The 21,687-nt window shown below is 44.5% G+C and overlaps 1 protein-coding gene across 1 annotated transcript in view; it reads left to right on the top strand.

The window, feature by feature from the left end:
• Positions 1–21,088, top strand: part of LOC133029400 (uncharacterized) — a 96,145-nt gene extending 75,057 nt beyond the window's left edge. Inside the window, exon 2 of the mRNA XM_061101894.1 lies at positions 20,162–21,088. Coding sequence (XP_060957877.1) covers positions 20,325–20,846 — 522 coding nt within the window. The 5' untranslated portion in view covers positions 20,162–20,324 and the 3' untranslated portion in view covers positions 20,847–21,088. The remainder of the gene's footprint in view (positions 1–20,161) is intronic.
• The last annotated feature ends 599 nt before the right edge of the window (positions 21,089–21,687 follow it).

Below are 21,687 nucleotides of genomic sequence, written 5' to 3'. Positions count from 1 at the left end.
GATTTATGTTAAGTGTTTATTCATTATTCCAATTTTTACAAAAAATTACTAAGTAAAGAAAAATAGAATTTTCAAACTCTCTTTCTCTCTTTTCCTCTCTCTCTCTCTCGGCTGTGCATGTGGGTGTAAGGGCTGGATTTTCTTCAAATTTCTAGCTAGATTCTTCATAGGTTTGGGAACTCTTGATTGTGGTATGTATTTCCTAATTGTTCTCCTTTGTTTTCTTGGAAAAAAATGGTGAAATATTGAGTAAATGCATGCTTTTTGTGGCTGTTGTTATTGCTGTGTTTTGTTGTTAATTTCTGAGGTTTAAAGCATGTTTAATTGAAGTTAATTGAGCTGTTTTGAAGCATGTTAGCTAGGTTGTGTAAAGCTTTGAGTTTTCTATGCAAAAAGTTATGATTTTTGAAGAAATATAGTGAATCTGTTTCTGTGATGTTGCTGTTGTTTTTAATAGTTTTCAGAGGTGATTTTATGCTAGTTTAAGTAGAATTAAGCTAGTGGAATGCATGATTAGGTGGTTTTGCTCAAGTTTGAGTTTAGAACTCAAAGCTTGAGCTCCAATGGCATTTTTCGTGTTTGAGGTTTCTGGGTTGTTTTGATGCCTTGGATATGTTCTAGGGAAGGTATAGAACAGGTCTGGAAAGTTTGAATCAATTTGGGGTTGAATTGGTTGAGTTATGAAAATTTGATTGTTGCTGCCTACGAGGAACCGGAATTTCGGTTGTGCATCCAGAATTCCGGATGGGCTTCGAAAATTCCCAGAACCGGAATTCCGGTTGGGAAACCGATCTGCCGGTTGGGGAATTTTCAGAACCCGTGTTTTTCCTCGTTTTTATGCTTTAAGGGGTATTGCCATGCTTTTTATCGATAGGGAAACTTTTAGTTCCTAGTTTAAGTCCCCGGGAAGTGATTTAGCGTGTCACTTATAGCGTTGTGATTTTTATGGTTTAGGAGCTAGTAATCCGCCGCTCAGCTAAAGTTCCAGTCAGGTTGACCGGCACACCTGAATTCGGAATCCAGGTAAGATTAGTATAACAGTATGCATATGTAGATTACATGTTTAGCGTGCATGTAGGAAGCCTGTTAGAATACATTAGTTATGTATATTGGCTTCGAACCATCCAACCCTGTCACGTCGGTACAGGCTGGAGTATGACCAGCAGCCGGAGTATGACCGGTTCGACCGATCAGGCTGACTTTTGGTTGGTGGTTCCGTGCTATTGACCTATCCCGTCGGTACAGGCTGGAGTATGACCAGCAGCCGGAGTATGACCGGTTCGACCGATCAGGAGGATACTTGTCAATAGTACCGTCCCTGTGAACGTTCAAAACTCAGTACCATGTTGGACATGGCAGTAGTGGCTCAGTACCGTGTTGGACACGGCAGTAGCGGGACTCAGTATCGTGTTGGACACGACAGTTAGAATTATGTATGAGTATTATTATGCTTTTCTTACTGAGTCTGTCGGCTCACAGTTTACGTTTATGTGTAGGTAAAGACAAGGCTAAAGCAGATGGGCCGTGAGCGAGCTTGTGAAGATTGTACATGTCGGGGCAGTTAGGCCTGGAGCGTACGATCATCGGGACAGCAAGGCTGAATTTTTGTAACTGGTTGTTAGACAACCTTTATTTTGTATATCAGTTAAACAGTTAAATCTTTTGTAAATAATTTTATAATCGGGATCCCGAGTCTTTTGTAATATTGTTTTATAAGTTTAATTAAAAAGCAAAATTTTAATTAATCACGTTTTTCCATAAACCTCGTTGATTAGCAACGAGCTGCACAGCATGTTTAAAAATCACGTAATACGCCTATGCTAGTTAGGGTGTTACAATTTGGTATCAGAGCCGCCAGGTTGTCTTCCGAAGATCGTCACGACATGTACAATCATCATCAGCAGTTAGCTCGTTTCACGGTTCAGTAAGCCTTTATTGCTTTAGTAGTTTATTTTATTCAGTTATGAAAAAGAAAAGCCTGTTAGGAAGCATGTTAGTAGCCTGATAGTAGAATAGGCGCATGTTTTGTTTTTAATTTTCAAATTAAGCGGCATTAGTAAGCTCTCCTTGAATACGACCTGATATGCCAACTCTTAGTTTCGCAGGCGGTTCTAATCAGATGGACGCCAGGCGGACTACCAGGAGTCAGGGCAACTCCGTAGGGTCGAACCAAGGACAGGGAGCTCAGTTTCCCCCACCTGTTAGGGGCCGAGGTAGAGGTCCCCGAGGCAGGGCTCGTGGTCGGGGTGATGAGAACCCGCCACAGGCTGCCCAGGCTCCCCCAGCCGATCAGGGAGCCCAGAATTGGGAGTTACGGTTTGCGGAGATGCAAGCCCGGATAGAAGAACAAGACCTCGAGATTCAGAGGTTGAGACAGCAGGGTGCTCCTGCAGTTCCAGTGCCCGTAGTTCCAGTGGCACCTGCCCCTGCTGCCCAGGCCGAGATAGTGGTGGCGGCCCATAGATTGGAACCTCTGTATGAGCGGTTCCGGAAGCAAGCACCTCCGGTTTTCCTGGGAGGTCCGGACGTGATGAAAGCCGAGCAGTGGCTGACGGTGATCACCAAGATACTGAACTTCATGGATGTCACCGGTAACGACAGAGTGGTATGCGCCACATTCCAGTTCCAGGAGGACGCTCTGGTCTGGTGGGACATGGTGTCTCAGATCCATGACGTCACCACCATGACCTGGGAAAGGTTCCAGGAACTCTTCAACGCGAAATACTACAACGAGGCAGTCAGAAGCGCCAAGAGAAAAGAGTTCGCTCACCTGACCCAGCGTGAGAACATGAGCGTGACTGAGTATACGAATCAGTTCGATCGGTTGGCGAGGTTAGCCTCGGGAATTGTGCCAACCGACTTCAGCAAGAAGGAGAAGTATCTGGATGGGTTGAATGCCAGGATGAGGCATGATTTGATGATCACCACAGACGACAGCACCACCTATGCTTAGATGGTGGAGAAGGCACTGTGTGCTGAGGGCGCAGTTGGGTGCATGTCAGAGTCAGCCAGTACTCCGGTGAGTGGCGGAGCTCCTACCCCTCCTGCATCAGGCTATAGCAGGGGGAGTAGTGGTTCGGCCATTGATCAGAGGAAGAGAGCACCCACTACTTCCGGTGGCTCGAGTCAGAACAAGAGGTTCCGGGGGAACCAGAACAGAGGGAGTCGTCCTGGTGGTATTGAGACCCGCTTCTCCTATCCCGAGTGCCCTAGCTGCAAGAGGCACCATCGGGGCGGGTGCAAAGGTCAATGATGCTTTCATTGTGGCATGCCCAGACACTTCAAGAGGGACTGTCCCCAGGTCCGACCAGAGGCACCGCGAGCTCCAGCGATACCCACTCCAGCCAGGGTGTTCGCTATCACGCAGGCTGATGCAGATGCCAGCCCATCAGTTGTCACAGGTCAGCTTTTTATTAACATCTCGCTTTATTCTGTGTTGTTTGATTCTGGGGCTACGCATTCTTATGTGGCGGCCAGAGTCTTTAGTAAATTGGGTAGACCGTATGATAGATATGAATCAGGGTTTGGAACCCTGTTACCTGGCGGAGAATTGGTTATCTCCAATAGGTGGATTAGGTCTATGCCGATCAGGATAGATGGTAGAGAGTTAAGTGCTGATCTGATAGAGATGAGTTTAGTCGAATTCGATATTATTTTAGGAATGGATTTCCTATCTAAATATTCGGCGAGCATTGATTGTAAAAGGAAGATGGTGATCTTCCAACCGGAAAGTGAAGAACCGTTTGTATTTGTTGGTTCAGTTCAGGGATCTCGGATCCCGGTGATGTCGGCTATGTCAGCTAGAGAACTGTTGCACGGCGGTTGCTTAGGGTTTCTGGCCGTGGTGGTGGACACCACTCGGCCAGATACCATTCGGCCAGAAGACATCAGAGTGGTTCGGGAATTTTTGGATGTTTTTCCCGAAGAACTTCCAGGGTTACCACCTCAGCGGGAGATTGATTTCGTGATTGACTTGGCACCAGGGGTGGAACCGGTTTCCAAAGCCCCGTATAGAATGGCTCCAGCTGAACTTAAGGAATTAAAGATTCAGCTCCAAGGGTTGCTTGACATAGGGTTCATTCGGCCCAGTGTGTCACCCTGGGGAGCCTCGGTTTTATTCGTCAAAAAGAAGGATGGATCTATGAGGATGGGCATTGACTACAGGAATTGAACAAGCTGACGGTGAAGAATAAATATCCATTACCTAGGATCGATGACTTGTTTGATCAGCTTCAGGGGAAGACAGTCTTTTCTAAGATTGATCTCCGTTCGGGTTATCATCAGTTGAGAATCCGAGAGGAGGACATTCCAAAGACGGCCTTCCGCACTAGGTATGGACATTATGAATTTCTGGTTATGTCATTCGGACTAACCAATGCTCCTGCAGCATTCATGGACCTGATGAATCGAGTATTCAAGGATTTCCTCGATATCTGTGTGATTATGTTTATCGACGATATCCTCGTGTACTCTCAATCAGAAGAGGAGCATGAGTTACATCTTCAGATGGTACTGCAACGGCTTCGAGAACATAAGCTTTATGCCAAGTTCAAGAAATGTGAGTTCTGGCTATCTCATGTGTCCTTTCTAGGGCACATTGTGAGTAAAGACGGGATCAAGGGGGATCCCGGGAAGATTGAATCCGTCAGGGATTGGCCGAGACCGAAGACAGTGACAGAGGTCAGAAGCTTCTTGGGTTTAGATGGGTACTATCGTAGGTTCGTTGAAGGGTTCTCAAAAATTTCAATGCCCCTAACCGAACTTACTAAGAAGAATCAGCGATTTATTTGGTCAGACAAGTGCGAAGCTAGTTTTCAGGAGCTAAAACAGAGGTTGATTACCGCTCCAGTGCTAGCTTTGCCTTCGGACAAGGAGAAGTTCGTAGTATATTGCGACGCATCCAAACAGGGTTTGGGGTGTGTATTGATGCAAGCCGATCGGGTTATCGCTTATGCCTCCCGTCAGTTAAAGGATTATGAACAGCGATACCCGACTAATGATTTAGACTTGGCCGCAGTAGTTTTTGCATTGAAGATTTGGCGGCATTCCCTTTACGGGGAGAAGTGTGAGATCTATACCGACCATAAAAGTCTCAAGTATTTCTTTACTCAGAAAGATTTGAACATGAGACAAAGGCGTTGGTTGGAATTAGTGAAGGATTACGATTGTGAGATCCTCTATCATCCCGGAAAAGCCAATGTAGTGGCAGATGCCCTGAGCAGAAAGGGTCCCGGGCAAGTAGCTAGTATGATTCAGATCTCACCTCAGCTAGCAAAGGATATGGTTAGATCCAGCATTGAGTTTGTGGTAGGTCAGCTTCACAACTTAACGCTGCAATCTGATCTGTTGGAAAGAATAAAAGTCGCTCAGATGACAGATCCGGAGTTAGTGAAAATCCAAGATGAGGTGTTGGCTGGTCAAGCCAAGGACTTTTCAGTGTCAGATAGTGGGATGCTTTTGTATAAAGCCAGGGTTTGTGTTCCGAACAGTGTGGAGCTTAGAAATGAGATCTTTGAGGAGGCTCATTCTACCCCGTATTCTCTGCATCCCGGCACCACCAAGATGTACCAAGATTTGAAACCGTACTTCTGGTGGAACGGTATGAAGAAGAATTTGGTAGAATTCGTATCGAGATGCCTCACTTGTCAGCAGATTAAGGCTGAACATCAGAGACCAGCAGGGTTGTTGCAGCCTCTAACCCTACTAGAATGGAAATGGGAGGATATCACGATGGATTTTGTGGTCGGGTTACCTAGGACCACGGGTTTATTTGAATCCATGTGGGTAGTGGTGGATCGATTTACGAAATCTGCTCATTTTCTGCCGGCTAGAACAACATTTACAGTGGATCAGTTGGCAGAGTTATATGTCAGAGAGATAGTGAGACTTCACGGGGTACCGAAGTCGATAGTTTCGGACAGGGATCCGAAGTTCACCTCCAAATTTTGGCAAAGTTTGCAACGGGCAATGGGTACCAAGCTGAAATTCAGTACAGCATTCCATCCTCAGACAGATGGTCAGTCCGAGAGGACAATTCAGATATTGGAGGACAAGTTGAGAGCCTGTGTTATGGACTTTGAAGGCTCATGGAATAAATATCTACCGTTGATAGAATTTTCTTACAACAACAGTTATCAGAGTACGATAGGGATGGCTCCCTATGAACTGTTGTACGGTAGGAAATGTAGATCCCCTATCCACTGGGATGAGACAGGGGAGAGGAAATACCTAGGTCCAGAGTCAGTACAGCGGACCAATGAGGCGATAGAAAAGATAAAAGCTAGAATGCTTGCCTCACAGAGCAGACAGAAGAGTTATGCAGATCCGAAACGCAGAGATGTTGAGTTCCAAGTAGGGGACCATGTGTTTTTACGGGTATCTCCGATAAAGGGGATTAAACGTTTCGGGAAAAGAGGCAAGTTATGCCCTAGATTTACAGGACCTTTCGAGATTCTGGAGAAGATAGGTCAAGTGGCATATCGGTTAGCATTGCCTCCAGCCTTATCAGCAGTTCACAACGTATTCCATGTCTCGATGTTGAGAAAATACGTTTCAGATCCCTCTCATATACTCAGTTATGAGAGCCTTGAGTTACAGCCAGACATGACTTATGAGGAACAGCCAGTGCAGATCCTAGATAGAAAGGATAAAGTACTTCGGAATAAGACCATAGCATTGGTCAAGATTCTCTGGAGAAACAGCAAGGTGGAGGAAGCCACCTGGGAGCTAGAGTCAGATATGAGAGCTCAATATCCAGAGTTATTCAGGTTAGATTTCGGGGACGAAATCCTTTTGAGGGGGGGATAGTTGTAAAGCCAGCTTAGTTAATTTGGAAATTATCAGTTAATTATGAAATTATTTATAGCTATTTAAATAATTTATTATACTGTTATTTATGGAATTCAGAAATGCATGGTTATGTTATTCAGTAGTTTTCATATTTTGCATTTCTGGTGCCCGGTATTTTGGAACTCGGCGTTTGGCTCAGTAGAAATCACAACTTAGCATGTTATTAGTTTGGGACGGGTTTTAGACATTGGGAATGTCGGGAATGGCCGGGAATTTAGAATGTCCCAAAATACCCCTTTAGTGATTTTTATGTGATTTTAGTATGGAGGGGCAAAATGGTCTTTTTGCCCCAATGACTTTTGTCTTTTAGTGAGTTGATTAAATGGAAATAAATATTTATTTGAGTGTTTAATTGGCTGAAATGGATTTATGTTAAGTGTTTATTCATTATTCCAATTTTTACAAAAAATTACTAAGTAAAGAAAAATAGAATTTTCAAACTCTCTTTCTCTCTTTTCCTCTCTCTCTCTCTCGGCTGTGCATGTGGGTGTAAGGGCTGGATTTTCTTCAAATTTCTAGCTAGATTCTTCATAGCTTTGGGAACTCTTGATTGTGGTATGTATTTCCTAATTGTTCTCCTTTGTTTTCTTGAAAAAAAATGGTGAAATATTGAGTAAATGCATGCTTTTTGTGGCTGTTGTTATTGCTGTGTTTTGTTGTTGATTTCTGAGGTTTAAAGCATGTTTAATTGAAGTTAATTGAGCTGTTTTGAAGCATGTTAGATAGGTTGTGTAAAGCTTTGAGTTTTCTATGCAAAAAGTTATGATTTTTGAAGAAATATAGTGAATCTGTTTCTGTGATGTTGCTGTTGTTTTTAATAGTTTTCAGAGGTGATTTTATGCTAGTTTAAGTAGAATTAAGCTAGTGGAATGCATGATTAGGTGGTTTTGCTCAAGTTTGAGTTTAGAACTCAAAGCTTGAGCTCCAATGGCATTTTTTGTGTTTGAGGTTTCTGGGTTGTTTTGATGCCTTGGATATGTTCTAGGGAAGGTATAGAACAGGTCTGGAAAGTTTGAATCAATTTGGGTTTGAATTGGTTGAGTTATGAAAATTTGATTGTTGCTGCTTGCGAGGAACCGGAATTCCGGTTGTGCATCCGGAATTCCGGATGGGCTTCGAAAATTCCCAGAACCGGAATTCCAGTTGGGCAACCGGTCTGCCGGTTGGGGAATTTTCAGAACCCGTGTTCCTCGTTTTTATGCTTTAAGGGGTATTGCCATGCTTTTTATCAATAGGGAAACTTTTAGTTCCTAGTTTAAGTCCCCGGGAAGTGATTTAGCGTGTCACTTATAGCGTTGTGATTTTTATGGTTTAGGAGCCAGTAATCCGCCGCTCAGCTAAAGTTCCAGTCAGGTTGACCGGCACACCTGAATTCGGAATCCAGGTAAGATTAGTGTAACAGTATGCATATGTAGATTACATGTCTAGCGTGCATGTAGGAAGCCTGTTAGAATACATTAGTTATGTATATTGGCTTCGAACCATCCAACCCTGTCACGTCGGTACAGGCTGGAGTATGACCAGCAGCCGGAGTATGACCGGTTCGACCGATCAGGCTAACTTTTGGTTGGTGGTTCCGTGCTATTGACCTATCCCGTTGGTACAGGCTGGAGTATGACCAGCAGCTGGAGTATGACCGGTTCGACCGATCAGGAGGATACTTGTCAATAGTACCGTCCCTGTGAACGTTCAAAACTCAGTACCATGTTGGACATGGCAGTAGTGGCTCAGTACCGTGTTGGACACGGCAGTAGCGGGACTCAGTATCGTGTTGGACACGGCAGTTAGAATTATGTATGAGTATTATTATGCTTTTCTTACTGAGTCTGTCGACTCACAGTTTACGTTTATGTGTAGGTAAAGGCAAGGCTAAAGCTGATGGGCCGTGAGCGAGCTTGTGAAGATTGTACATGTCGGGGCGGTTAGGCCTGGAGCGTACGATCATCGGGACAGCAAGGCTGAATTTTTGTAACTGGTTGTTAGACAACCTTTATTTTGTATATCAGTTAAACAGTTAAATCTTTTGTAAATAATTTTATAATCGGGATCCCGAGTCTTTTGTAATATTGTTTTATAAGTTTAATTAAAAAGAAAATTTTTAATTAATCACGTTTTTCCATAAACCTCGTTGATTAGCAACGAGCTGCACAGCATGTTTAAAAATGACGTAATACGCCTATGCTAGTTAGGGTGTTACAATGGCACTTTTCGTTTCTTTGCTTTCTAGGTGGTTTTGTTGCTTTAGAAATGTTCTAGGGGTTGTTTAGAACAGGTCTGGAAGGTTTCATGTGATTTGGGGTTCATTTGAGCAAGTTATGAATTTTTTAAGTTTGCTGACTCGGGATCCCGATTATAAAATTATTTACAAAAAGTTTTAACTGTTTAACTGTTACATAAAATAAAGGTCGTCTAACGACCAGTTACAAAAATCAGCCTCGCTGTCCCGATGATCGTACGCTCCAGGCCTAACCGCCCCGACATGTACAATCTCATAAGCTCGCTCACCGTCCATCAGCTATAGCCTTGCCTTTACCTACACATAAACGTAAACTGTGAGTCGACAAACTCAGTAAGAAAAGCATAATAATACTCATACATAATTCTAACTGCCGTGTCCAACACGATACTGAGTCCCGCTACTACCATGTCCAACATGGTACTGAGCCACTACTGCCATGTCCAACATGGTACTGAGTTTTGAACGTTCACAGGGACGGTACTATTGACAAGTATCTTCCTGATCGGTCGAACCGGTCATACTCCGGCTGCTGGTCATACTCCAGCCTGTACCGACGGGATAGGTCAATAGCACGGAACCACCAACCAAATGTCAGCCTGATCGGTCGAACCGGTCATACTCCGGCTGCTGGTCATACTCCAGCCTGTACCGACGTGACAGGGTTGGATGGTTCGAAGCCTATATACATAACTAATGTAATCTAGCAGGCTTCCTACATGCACGCTAAACACGTAATCTACATATGCATACTGTTATACTAATCTTACCTGGATTCCGAATTCAGGTGTGCCGGTCAACCTGACTGGAACTGAAGCTGAGCGGCGGATTACTGGCTCCTAAACCATAAAAATCACAACGCTATAAGTGACACGCTAAATCACTTCCCGGGGACTTAAACTAGGAACTAAAAGTTTCCCTATTGCTAAAAAGCATGGCAATACCCCATAAAACATAAAAACGAGGAAAAACACGGGTTCTGAAAATTCCCCAACCGGCAGACCGGTTGCCCAACCGGAATTCCGGTTCTGGGAATTACTGGACCCTCATCCGGAATTCCGGTTGCACAACCGGAATTCCGGTTCCTCGCAGGAATTTTTCAAAAATTCCTAACTCAACCAAATCAAACCCAATTTAATCCAAACCTTCCAGACCTGCTCTAAATACCCCAAAGAACAAATCCAAGGCATCAAACTAACCCAGAAATCACAGATACACAAATTGCCATTAAAGCTCAAGCTTTGAGTTCTAAACTCAAACTTGAGCAAATCCCACAACATGCAATAAAACCTGGTTAAATCAACTTAAATAAGCATGAATAAGCTTCTGAAAACAAGCAAGAACAACAGCAACAACATAGTAACAGATTACACAACATTTCTTCAAAAATCATAACTTTTTCCTAGAAACTTAAAGCTTTGCATAACCTATCTAACATGCTTTCAAAATCACTTAATTAACTTCAATTAGACATGCTTTACACTTCAGAAATCAACAACAAAACACAGCAATAACCACAGCCACAAGAAGCATGCATTTACTCAATATTACACCATTTTTTTCATAATTTTAAAGAAGAAAATCAAGAGAAGCTAACCTAGCTTGAAGAATGCTTAGAATAGATGAGAGTTTGCTTGGAAATCAAAGAGAAAATCAGCTTCATGCACCCTAATGCTTCAGCCGAAATAGAGAGAAGACTTGAGAGAAATTTCTTTTTCAAAGTTTTTTCTAATTTTTGCTAAGTGTTGAAATGAGAAAAATAAATGAATAATGCCACTTAAACCATTTATTTCAGCCACTAAATAAAATAAAATAAGCATTTAAATTCATTTAATAAACTCACATAGGACAAAACATTAATGGGGCAAAAAGACCATTTTGCCCCTCCACCATAAAATCACATAAAAATCACTAAAGGGGTATTTTGGGAAATTCTAAATTCCCGGCCATTCCCGACATTCCCAATGTCTAAAACCCGTCCCCAAACTACTAACATACTAAGTTGTGATTTCTACTGAGCCAAACGCCGAGTTCCAAAATACCGGGCACCAGAAATGCAAAATATGAAAACTACTGAATAACATAACCATGCATTTCTGAATTCCATAAATAATAGTATAATAAATTATTTAAATAGCTATAAATAATTTCATAATTAATCATAATCAACTGCTAATTTCCAAATTAACTAATCGGGCTTTACAACTATCCCCCCCTTAAAAGGATTTCGTCCCCGAAATCTAACCTGAATAACTCTGGATAATGAGCTCTCATATCTGACTCTAGCTCCCAGGTGGCTTCTTCCACCTTACTGTTTCTCCAGAGAACCTTGACCAATGCTATGGTCTTATTCCGAAGGACTTTATCCTTTCTATCCAGGATCTGCACTGGCTGTTCCTCATAGGTCATGTCTGGCTGTAGCTCAAGACTCTCATAACTGAGTATATGAGAGGGGTCTGAAACGTATTTTCTCAACATCGAGACATGGAATACGTTGTGAACTGCTGATAAGGTTGGAGGCAATGCTAACCGATATGCCACTTGACCTATCTTCTCGAGAATCTCGAAAGGTCCTGTAAATCTAGGGCATAACTTGCCTCTTTTCCCGAAACGTTTAATCCCCTTCATCGGAGATACCCTTAAAAACACATGTTCCCCTACTTGGAACTCAACATCTCTGCGTTTCGGATCTGCGTAACTCTTCTGTCTGCTCTGAGAGGCAAGCATTCTAGCTTTTATCTTCTCTATCGCCTCATTGGTCTGCTGAACTGACTCAGGTCCTAGGTATTTCCTCTCCCCTGTCTCATCCCAGTGGATAGGGGATCTACATTTCCTACCGTACAACAGTTCATAGGGAGCCATCCCTATTGTACTCTGATAACTGTTGTTGTAAGAGAATTCTATCAACGGTAGATACTTATTTCATGAGCCTTCAAAGTCCATAACACAGGCTCTCAACATATCCTCCAATATCTGAATTGTCCTTTCGGACTGACCATCTGTCTGAGGATGGAATGCTGTACTGAATTTTAGCTTTGTACCCATTGCCCGTTGCAAACTTTTCCAAAATTTGGAGGTGAACTTCGGATCCCTGTCCGAAACTATAGACTTCGGTACCCCGTGAAGTCTCACTATCTCTCTGACATATAACTCTGCCAAGTGATCCACTGTAAATGTTGTTCTAACCGGCAGAAAATGAGCAGATTTCGTAAATCGATCCACCACTACCCAGATGGAATCAAATAAACCCGTGGTCCTAGGTAACCCGACCACAAAATCCATCGTAATATCTTCCCATTTCCATTCTGGTAGGGTTAGAGGCTGCAACAACCCTGCTGGTCTCTGGTGTTCAGCCTTAATCTGCTGACAAGTGAGGCATCTCGATATGAATTCTACCAAATTCTTCTTCATACCGCTCCACCAGAAGTACGGTTTCAGATCTTGGTACATCTTGGTGGTGCCGGGATGCAGAGAATACGGGGTAGAATGAGCCTCCTCAAAGATCTCATTTCTAAGTTCCACACTGCTCAGAACACAAACTCTGGCTTTGTACAAAAGCATCCCACTATCTGACACTGAAAAGTCCTTGGCTTGACCAGCCAACACCTCATCTCGGATTTTCACTAACTCCGGATCTGTCATCTGAGCGACTTTTATTATTTCCAACAGATCAGATTGCAGCGTCAAGTTGTGAAGCTGACCTACCACAAACTCAATGCTGGATCTAATCATATCCTCTGCTAGCTGAGGTGAGATCTGAATCAGACTAGCTACTTGCCCGGGACCCTTTCTGCTCAGGGCATCGGCCACTACATTGGCTTTTCCGGGATGATAGAGGATCTCGCAATCGTAATCCTTCACTAATTCCAACCAACGCCTTTGTCTCATGTTCAAATCTTTCTGAGTAAAGAAATACTTGAGACTTTTATGGTCGGTATAGATCTCACACTTCTCCCCATAAAGGTAATGCCGCCAAATCTTCAGTGCAAAAACCACTGCGGCCAATTCTAAATCATGAGTCGGGTATCGCTGTTCATAATCCTTTAAATGACGAGAGGCATAAGCGATAACCCGGTCGGCTTGCATCAACACACACCCTAAACCCTATTTGGATGCGTCACAATATACTACGAACTTCTCCTTGTCCGAAGGCAAAGCTAGCACCGGAGCAGTAATCAATCTCTGTTTCAGCTCCTGAAAACTAGCTTCACACTTATCTGACCAGATAAACCGCTGATTCTTCTTTGTAAGTTCGGTTAGGGGCATTGAAATTTTGGACAACCCTTCCACGAACCTACGGTAGTACCCAGCTAAACCCAAGAAGCTTCTGATCTCTGTCACTGTCTTCGGTCTCGGCCAATCCCTGACGGATTCAATCTTCCCGGGATCCACCTTGATCCCATCCTTGCTCACAATGTGCCCTAGGAAGGACACCTGAGATAGCCAGAACTCACATTTCTTGAACTTGGCATAAAGCTTATGTTCTCGAAGCCGTTGCAGTACCATCTGAAGATGTAACTCATGCTCCTCTTCTGATTGAGAGTACACGAGGATGTCGTCGATAAACACAATCACACAGATATCGAGGAAATCCTTGAATACTCTATTCATCAGGTCCATGAATGTTGCAGGAGCATTGGTTAGTCCAAATGACATAACCAGAAACTCGTAATGTCCATACCTAGTGCGGAAGGCCGTCTTTGGAATGTCCTCCTCTCAGATTCTCAACTGATGATAACCCGAACGGAGATCAATCTTAGAAAAGACCGTCTTCCCCTGAAGCTGATCGAATAAATCATCGATCCTAGGTAATGGATATTTATTCTTCACCGTCAGCTTGTTCAACTCCCTGTAGTCGATGCACATCCTCATAGATTCATCCTTCTTCTTGACGAACAAAACCGGGGCTCCCCAGGGTGACACACTGGGCCGAATGAACCCTATGTCAAGCAACCCTTGAAGCTGAATCTTTAATTCCTTAAGTTCAGCTGGAGCAATTCTATACGGGGCTTTGGAAACCGGTTCTACCCCTGGTGCCAAGTCAATCACGAAATCAATCTCCCGCTGAGGTGGTAACCCTGGAAGTTCTTCGGGAAAAACGTCCAAAAATTCCCGAACCACCCTGATATCTTCTGGCCGAATGGTATCTGGCCGAGTGGTGTCCACCACCACGGCCAGAAACCCTAAGCAACCGCCGTGTAACAATTCTCTCGCTGACAGAGCCGAGATCACCGGGATCCGAGATCCCTGAACTGAACCAACAAATACAAACGGTTCTTCACTTTCCGGTTGGAAGACCACCATCTTCCTTTTACAGTCAATGCTCGCCGAATATTTAGATAGGAAATCCATTCCTAAAATAATATCGAATTCGACTAAACTCATCTCTATCAGATCAGCACTTAACTCTCTACCATCTATCCTGATCGGCATAGACCTAATCAACCTATTGGAGATAACCAATTCTCCGCCAGGTAACAGGGTTCCAAACCCTGATTCATATCTATCAAAGGGTCTACCCAATTTACTAAAGACTCTGGCCGCCACATAAGAATGTGTAGCCCCAGAAACAAACAGCACTGAATATAGCGAGTTGTTAATAAAAAGCTTACCTGTGACAACTGATGGGCTGGCATCTGCATCAGCCTGCGTGATAGCGAACACCCTGGCTGGAGTGGGTATCGCTGGAGCTCGCGGTGCCTCTGGTCGGAGCTGGGGACAGTCCCTCTTGAAGTGTCCGGGCATGCCACAATGAAAGCATCCCTGACCTTTGCACTCACCCCGATGGTGCCTCTTGCAGCTAGGGCACTCGGGATAGGAGAATCGGGTCTCAGTACCACCAGGACGACTCCCTCTGTTCTGGTTCCCCCGGAACCTCTTGTTCTGACTCGAGCCACCGGAAGCAGTGGGTGCTCTCTTCCTCTGATCAATGGCCGAACCACTACTCCCCCTGCTATAGCCTGATGCAGGAGGGGTAGGAGCTCCGCCACTCACCGGAGTACTGGCTGATTCTGACATACACCCTACTGCGCCCTCAGCTCGCAGTGCCTTCTCCACCATCTGAGCATAGGTGGTGCTGTCGTCGGTGGTGATCATCAAGTCATGCCTGATCCTGGCATTCAACCCGTCCAGATACTTCTCCTTCTTGCTGAAGTCGGTCGGCACAATTCCCGAGGCTAACCTCGCCAACCGATCAAACTGAGTAGTATACTCAGTGACGCTCATGTTCTCACGCTGGGTCAGGTGAGCGAACTCTTTCCTCTTGGCGCTTCTGACCGCCTCGTTGTAGTATTTTGCATTAAAGAGTTCCTGGAACCTTTCCCAGGTCATGGTGGTGACGTCATGGATCTGAGACACCATGTCCCACCAGACTAAAGCGTCCTCCTGGAACTGAAACGTGGCGCACACCACTCTGTCGTTACCGGCGACACCCATGAAATTCAGAATTTTGGTGATCACCGTCAGCCATTGCTCGGCTTTCATTACGTCCGGACCTCCCAGGAAAACCGGAGGTGCTTGCTTCCGGAACCGCTCATACAGAGGTTCCAATCTATGGGCCGCCACCACTATCTCGGCCTGGGCAGCAGGGGCAGGTGCCACTGGAACTATGGGCACTGGAACTGCAGGAGCACCCTGCTGTCTCAACCTCTGAATCTCGAGGTCTTGTTCTTCGATCCGGGCTTGCATCTCCGCAAACCGTAACTCCCAGTTCTGGGCTCCCTGATAGGCTGGGGAAGCCTGGGCAGCCTGTGGCAGGTTCTCATCACCCCGGCCACGAGCCCTGCCTCGGGGACCTCTACCTCGGCCCCTAGCAGGTGGGGGAAACTGAGCTCCCTGTCCTTGGTTCGACCCCACGGAATTGCCCTGACTCCTGGTAGTCCGCCTGGCGTCCATCTAGTTAGAACCGCCTGCGAAACCAAGAGTTGGCATATCAGGTCGTATTCAAGGAGAGCTTACTAATGCCGCTTAATTTGGAAATTAAAAACGAAACATGCGCCTATTCTACTATCAGGCTACTAACATGCTTCCTAACAGGCTTTTCTTTTTCATAACTGAATAAAATAAACTACTAAAGCAATAAAGGCTTACTGAACCGTGAAACGAGCTAAGTGCTGATGATGACTGTACATGTCGTGACGATCTTCGGAAGACAACCTGGCGGCTCTGATACCAAATTGTAACACCCTAACTAACTTAGGCGTATTACGTGATTTTTAAACGTACTGTGCAGCTCGTTGCTAATCAACGAGGTTTATGGAAAAACGTGATTAATTAAAATTTTTCTTTTTAATTAAACTTATAAAACAATATTACAAAAGACTCGGGATCCCGATTATAAAATTATTTACAAAAAGTTTTAACTGTTTAACTGTTACATAAAATAAAGGTCGTCTAACGACCAGTTACAAAAATCAGCCTCGCTGTCCCGATGATCGTACGCTCCAGGCCTAACCGCCCCGACATGTACAATCTCATAAGCTCGCTCACGGTCCATCAGCTATAGCCTTGCCTTTACCTACACATAAACGTAAACTGTGAGTCGACAGACTCAGTAAGAAAAGCATAATAATACTCATACATAATTCTAACTGCCGTGTCCAACACGATACTGAGTCCCGCTACTGCCATGTCCAACATGGTACTGAGCCACTACTGCCATGTCCAACATGGTACTGAGTTTTGAACGTTCACAGGGACGGTACTATTGACAAGTATCCTCCTGATCGGTCGAACCGGTCATACTCCGGCTGTCGGTCATACTCCAGCCTGTACCGACGGGATAGGTCAATAGCACGGAACCACCAACCAAATGTCAGCCTGATCGGTCGAACCGGTCATACTCCGGCTGCTGGTCATACTCCAGCCTGTACCGACGTGACAGGGTTGGATGGTTCGAAGCCTATATACATAACTAATGTAATCTAGCAGGCTTCCTACATGCACGCTAAACACGTAATCTACATATGCATACTGTTATACTAATCTTACCTGGATTCCGAATTCAGGTGTGCCGGTCAACCTGACTGGAACTGAAGCTGAGCGGCGGATTACTGGCTCCTAAACCATAAAAATCACAACGCTATAAGTGACACGCTAAATCACTTCCCGGGGACTTAAACTAGGAACTAAAAGTTTCCCTATTGCTAAAAAGCATCGCAATACCCCATAAAACATAAAAACGAGGAAAAACACGGGTTCTGAAAATTCCCCAACCGGCAGACCGGTTACCCAACCGGAATTCCGGTTCTGGGAATTACTGGACCCTCATCCGGAATTCTGGTTGCACAACCGGAATTTCGGTTCCTCGCACGAATTTTTCAAAAATTCCTAACTCAACCAAATCAAACCCAATTTAATCCAAACCTTCTAGACCTGCTCTAAATACCCCATAGAACAAATCCAAGGCATCAAACTAACCCAGAAATCACAGATACACAAATTGCCATTAAAGCTCAAGCTTTGAGTTCTAAACTCAAACTTGAGCAAATCCCACAACATGCAATAAAACCTGGTTAAATCTACTTAAATAAGCATGAATAAGCTTCTGAAAACAAGCAAGAACAACAACAACAACATAGTAACAGATTACACAACATTTCTTCAAAAATCATAACTTTTGCATAGAAACTTAAAGCTTTGCACAACCTATCTAACATGCTTTCAAAATCACTTAATTAACTTCAATTAGACATGCTTTACACTTCAGAAATCGACAACAAAACACAGCAATAACCACAGCCACAAGAAGCATGCATTTACTCAATATTTCACCATTTTTTTCATAATTTTAAAGAAGAAAATCAAGAGAAGCTAACCTAGCTTGAAGAATGCTTAGAATAGATGAGAGTTTGCTTGGAAATCAAAGAGAAAATCAGCTTCATGCACCCTAATGCTTCAGCCGAAATAGAGAGAAGACTTGAGAGAAATTTCTTTTTCAAAGTTTTTTCTAATTTTTGCTAAGTGTTGAAATGAGAAAAATAAATGAATAATGCCACTTAAACCATTTATTTCAGCCACTAAATAAAATAAAATAACCATTTAAATTCATTTAATAAACTCACATAGGACAAAACATTAATGGGGCAAAAAGACCATTTTGCCCCTCCACCATAAAATCACATAAAAATCACTAAAGGGGTATTTTGGGAAATTCTAAATTCCCGGCCATTCCCGACATTCCCAATGTCTAAAACTCGTCCCCAAACTACTAACATACTAAGTTGTGATTTCTACTGAGCCAAACGCCGAGTTCAAAAATACCGGGCACCGAAAATGCAAAATATGAAAACTACTGAATAACATAACCATGCATTTCTGAATTCCATAAATAACAGTATAATAAATTATTTAAATAGCTATAAATAATTTCATAATTAATCATAATCAACTGCTAATTTCCAAATTAACTAAGCGGGCTTTACACTAGATTTCCTCGATTTTATGTTTTAGGGGGTGTTGCCATGCTTTTTATCGACAGGGAAGCTTTTAGTTCCTAGTTTAAGTCCCCGGGAAGTGATTTAGCGTAGCACTTATAGTGTTGTGATTTTTATGGTTTAGGAGCCTGTAATCCGCCGCGCAGTTAAAGTTCCAGTCAGGTTGACCGGCACACCTGAATTCGGAATCCAGGTTAGATTAGTATAACAGTATGCATATGTAGATTACATGTTTAGCGTGCATGTAGGAAGCCTGTTAGATTACATTAGTTATGTATGTTGGCTTCGAACCATCCAACCCTCTCACGTCGGTACAGGCTGGAGTATGACCAGCAGCCGGAGTATGACCGGTTCGACCGATCAGGCTGACACTTAGGTTTGTGGTTCCGTACTATTGACGTATCCCGTCGGTACAGGCTGGAGTATGACCAGCAGCCGGAGTATGACCGGTTCGACCGATCAGGTCGATACAGTAACACGTCGGTACAGGCTGGAGTATGACCAGCAGCCGGAGTATGACCGGTTCGACCGATCAGGCTGTTACGTGTCAATAGTACCGTCCCTATGAACGTTCAGAACTCAGTACCGTGTTGGACACGGCAGTAGTGACTCGGTACCGTGTTGGACACGGCAGTAGTGGGACTCAGTATCGTGTTGGACACGGCAGTTAGGGTTATGATCAAGGGTATGGGCGTCTGATCATGACCGGGATTATGTATGAATATTATTATGCTTTCTTACTAAGTCTGTCGACTCACAGTTCTACGTTTATGTGTAGGTAAAGGCAAGGCTAAAGCTGATGGACCATGAGCGAGCTTATGAAGATTGTACATGTCGGGGCGGTTAGGCCTGGAGAGTACGATCCTCGGGACAGCAAGGCTGATTTTGTAACTAGTCGATAGGCGACAATTATTTTGTATAAACAGTTAAATCTTTTTGTAAATGATTTTGTAATCGGGATCCCGAGTCTTTTGTAATATTATTTTAGAAGTTTAATTAAAAACGAAAAATTTTAATTAATCACATTTTCCATAAACCTCGTTGATTAGCAACGAGCTACACAGCATGTTTAAAAATCACGTAATACGCCTATGTTAGTTAGGGTGTTAGAATTTCGTATCAGAGCCGCCAGGTTGTCTTCCGAAGATCGTCACGACATGTACAATCATCATCAGCAATTAGCTCGTTACACGGTTCAGTAAGCCTTTATTGCCTTAGTAGTTTATTTTATTTAGTTATGAGAAAAGAAAAGCCTGATAGGAAGCATGTTAGTAGCCTGATAGTAGAATAGGCGCATGTTTCGTTTTTAATTTCCAAATTAAGCGGCATTAATAAGCTCTCCTTGAATACGACCTGATATGCCAACTCTTGGTTTCGCAGGCGGTTCTAATCAGATGGACGCCAGGCGGACTACCAGGAGTCAGGGCAACTCTGTAGGGTCGAATCAAGGTCAGGGAGCTCAGTTTCCCCCACCTGTTAGGGGCCGAGGTAGAGGTCCCCGAGGCAGGGCTCGTGGTCGGGGTGATTAGAACCCGCCACAGGCTGCCCAGGCTCCCCCAGCCGATCAGGGAGCCTAGAATTGGGAGGTACGGTTTGCAGAAATGCAAGCCCAGATTAAAGAGCAAGACCTCGAGATTCAGAGGTTAAGACAGCAGGGTGCTCCTACAGTTCCAGTGCCCGTAGTTCCAGTGGCACCTGCCCCTGCTGCCCAGGCCGAGATAGTGGTGGCGGCCAATAGATTGGAACCTCTGTATGAACGGTTCCGGAAGCAAGCACCTCCGGTTTTCTTGGGAGGTCCAGACGTAATGAAAGCCGAGCAGTGGCTGACGGTGATTACCAAGATCCTGAACTTCATGGGTGTCACCGGTAATGACAGAGTGGTGTGTGCCACTTTCCAGTTCCAGGAGGACGCTCTGGTCTGGTGGGACATGGTGTCTCAGATTCACGATGTCACCACCATGACCTGGGAAAGGTTCCAGGAACTCTTCAACGCGAAGTACTGTAATGAGGCGGTCAGAAGCGCCAAGAGGAAAGAGTTCGCTCACCTGACCCAGCGTGAGAATATGAGCGTCACCGAGTATACTACTCAGTTTGACCAGTTGGCGAGGTTAGCCTCGGGTATTGTGCCGACCGATTTCAGCAAGAAAGAGAAGTACCCGGATGGGTTGAATGCGAAGATCAAACACGATTTGATGATCACCACGGACGACAACACCACCTATGCTCAGATGGTGGAGAAGGCACTGCGAGCTGAGGGCGCAGTTGTGTGTATTTCGGAGTCAGCTAGTACTCCGGCGAGTGGCGGGGCTCCTACCCCTCCTGCATAAGGCTTTAGCAGGGGGAGTAGTGGTTCGGCCATTGATCAGAGGAAGAGAGCACCCACTGCTTCCGGTGGCTCGAGTCAGAACAAGAGGTTCCGGGGGAACCAGAACAGAGGGAGTCGTCTTGGTGGTACTGAGACCTGATTCTCCTATCCCGAGTGCCCTAGCTGCAAAAGGCACCATCATGGTGAGTGCAAAGGTCAGGGATGCTTTCACTGTGGCATGCCCGGACACTTCAAGAGGGACTGTCCCTAGCTCCGATCTGAGGCACCGAGAGCTCCGGCAATACCCACTCCAGCCAGGGTGTTCGCCATCACTCAGGCTGATGCAGATGCCAGCCCATCAGTTGTCACAGGTCAGCTTTCTGTTAATAACTCGCTTTACTCAGTGCTGTTTGATTCTGGGGCTACACATTCTTATGTGGCGGCCAAAGTCTTTAGTAAATTGGATAGACCGTACGATAGATATGAATCAGGGTTTGGAACCCTATTACCTGGCGGAGAGTTGGTTATCTCCAATAGGTGGATTAGGTCTATGCCGATCAGGATAGATGGTAGGGAGTTAAGTGCTGATCTGATAGAGATGAGTTTAGTAGAGTTCGATATTATTTTAGGAATGGATTTCCTATCTAAATATTCGACGAGCATTGATTGTAAAAGGAAGATGGTGATCTTCCAACCGGAAAGTGAAGAGCCATTTGTGTTTGTTGGTTCAGTTCAAAGATCCCGGATCCCGGTGATTTCGGCCATGTCAGCTAGAGAGTTATTGCATGGCGGTTGTTTAGGGTTTCTGGCCATGGTGGTGGACACCACTCGGCCAGATACCATTCGGCCAGAGGACATCAAGG

This window comes from Cannabis sativa, chromosome 1 (assembly GCF_029168945.1).
Source record: "Cannabis sativa cultivar Pink pepper isolate KNU-18-1 chromosome 1, ASM2916894v1, whole genome shotgun sequence".
Taxonomy (NCBI): domain Eukaryota; kingdom Viridiplantae; phylum Streptophyta; class Magnoliopsida; order Rosales; family Cannabaceae; genus Cannabis; species Cannabis sativa.
Note: the sequence above shows the minus strand (reverse complement) of the source record. Positions and strands in the feature narration are given on the sequence as shown.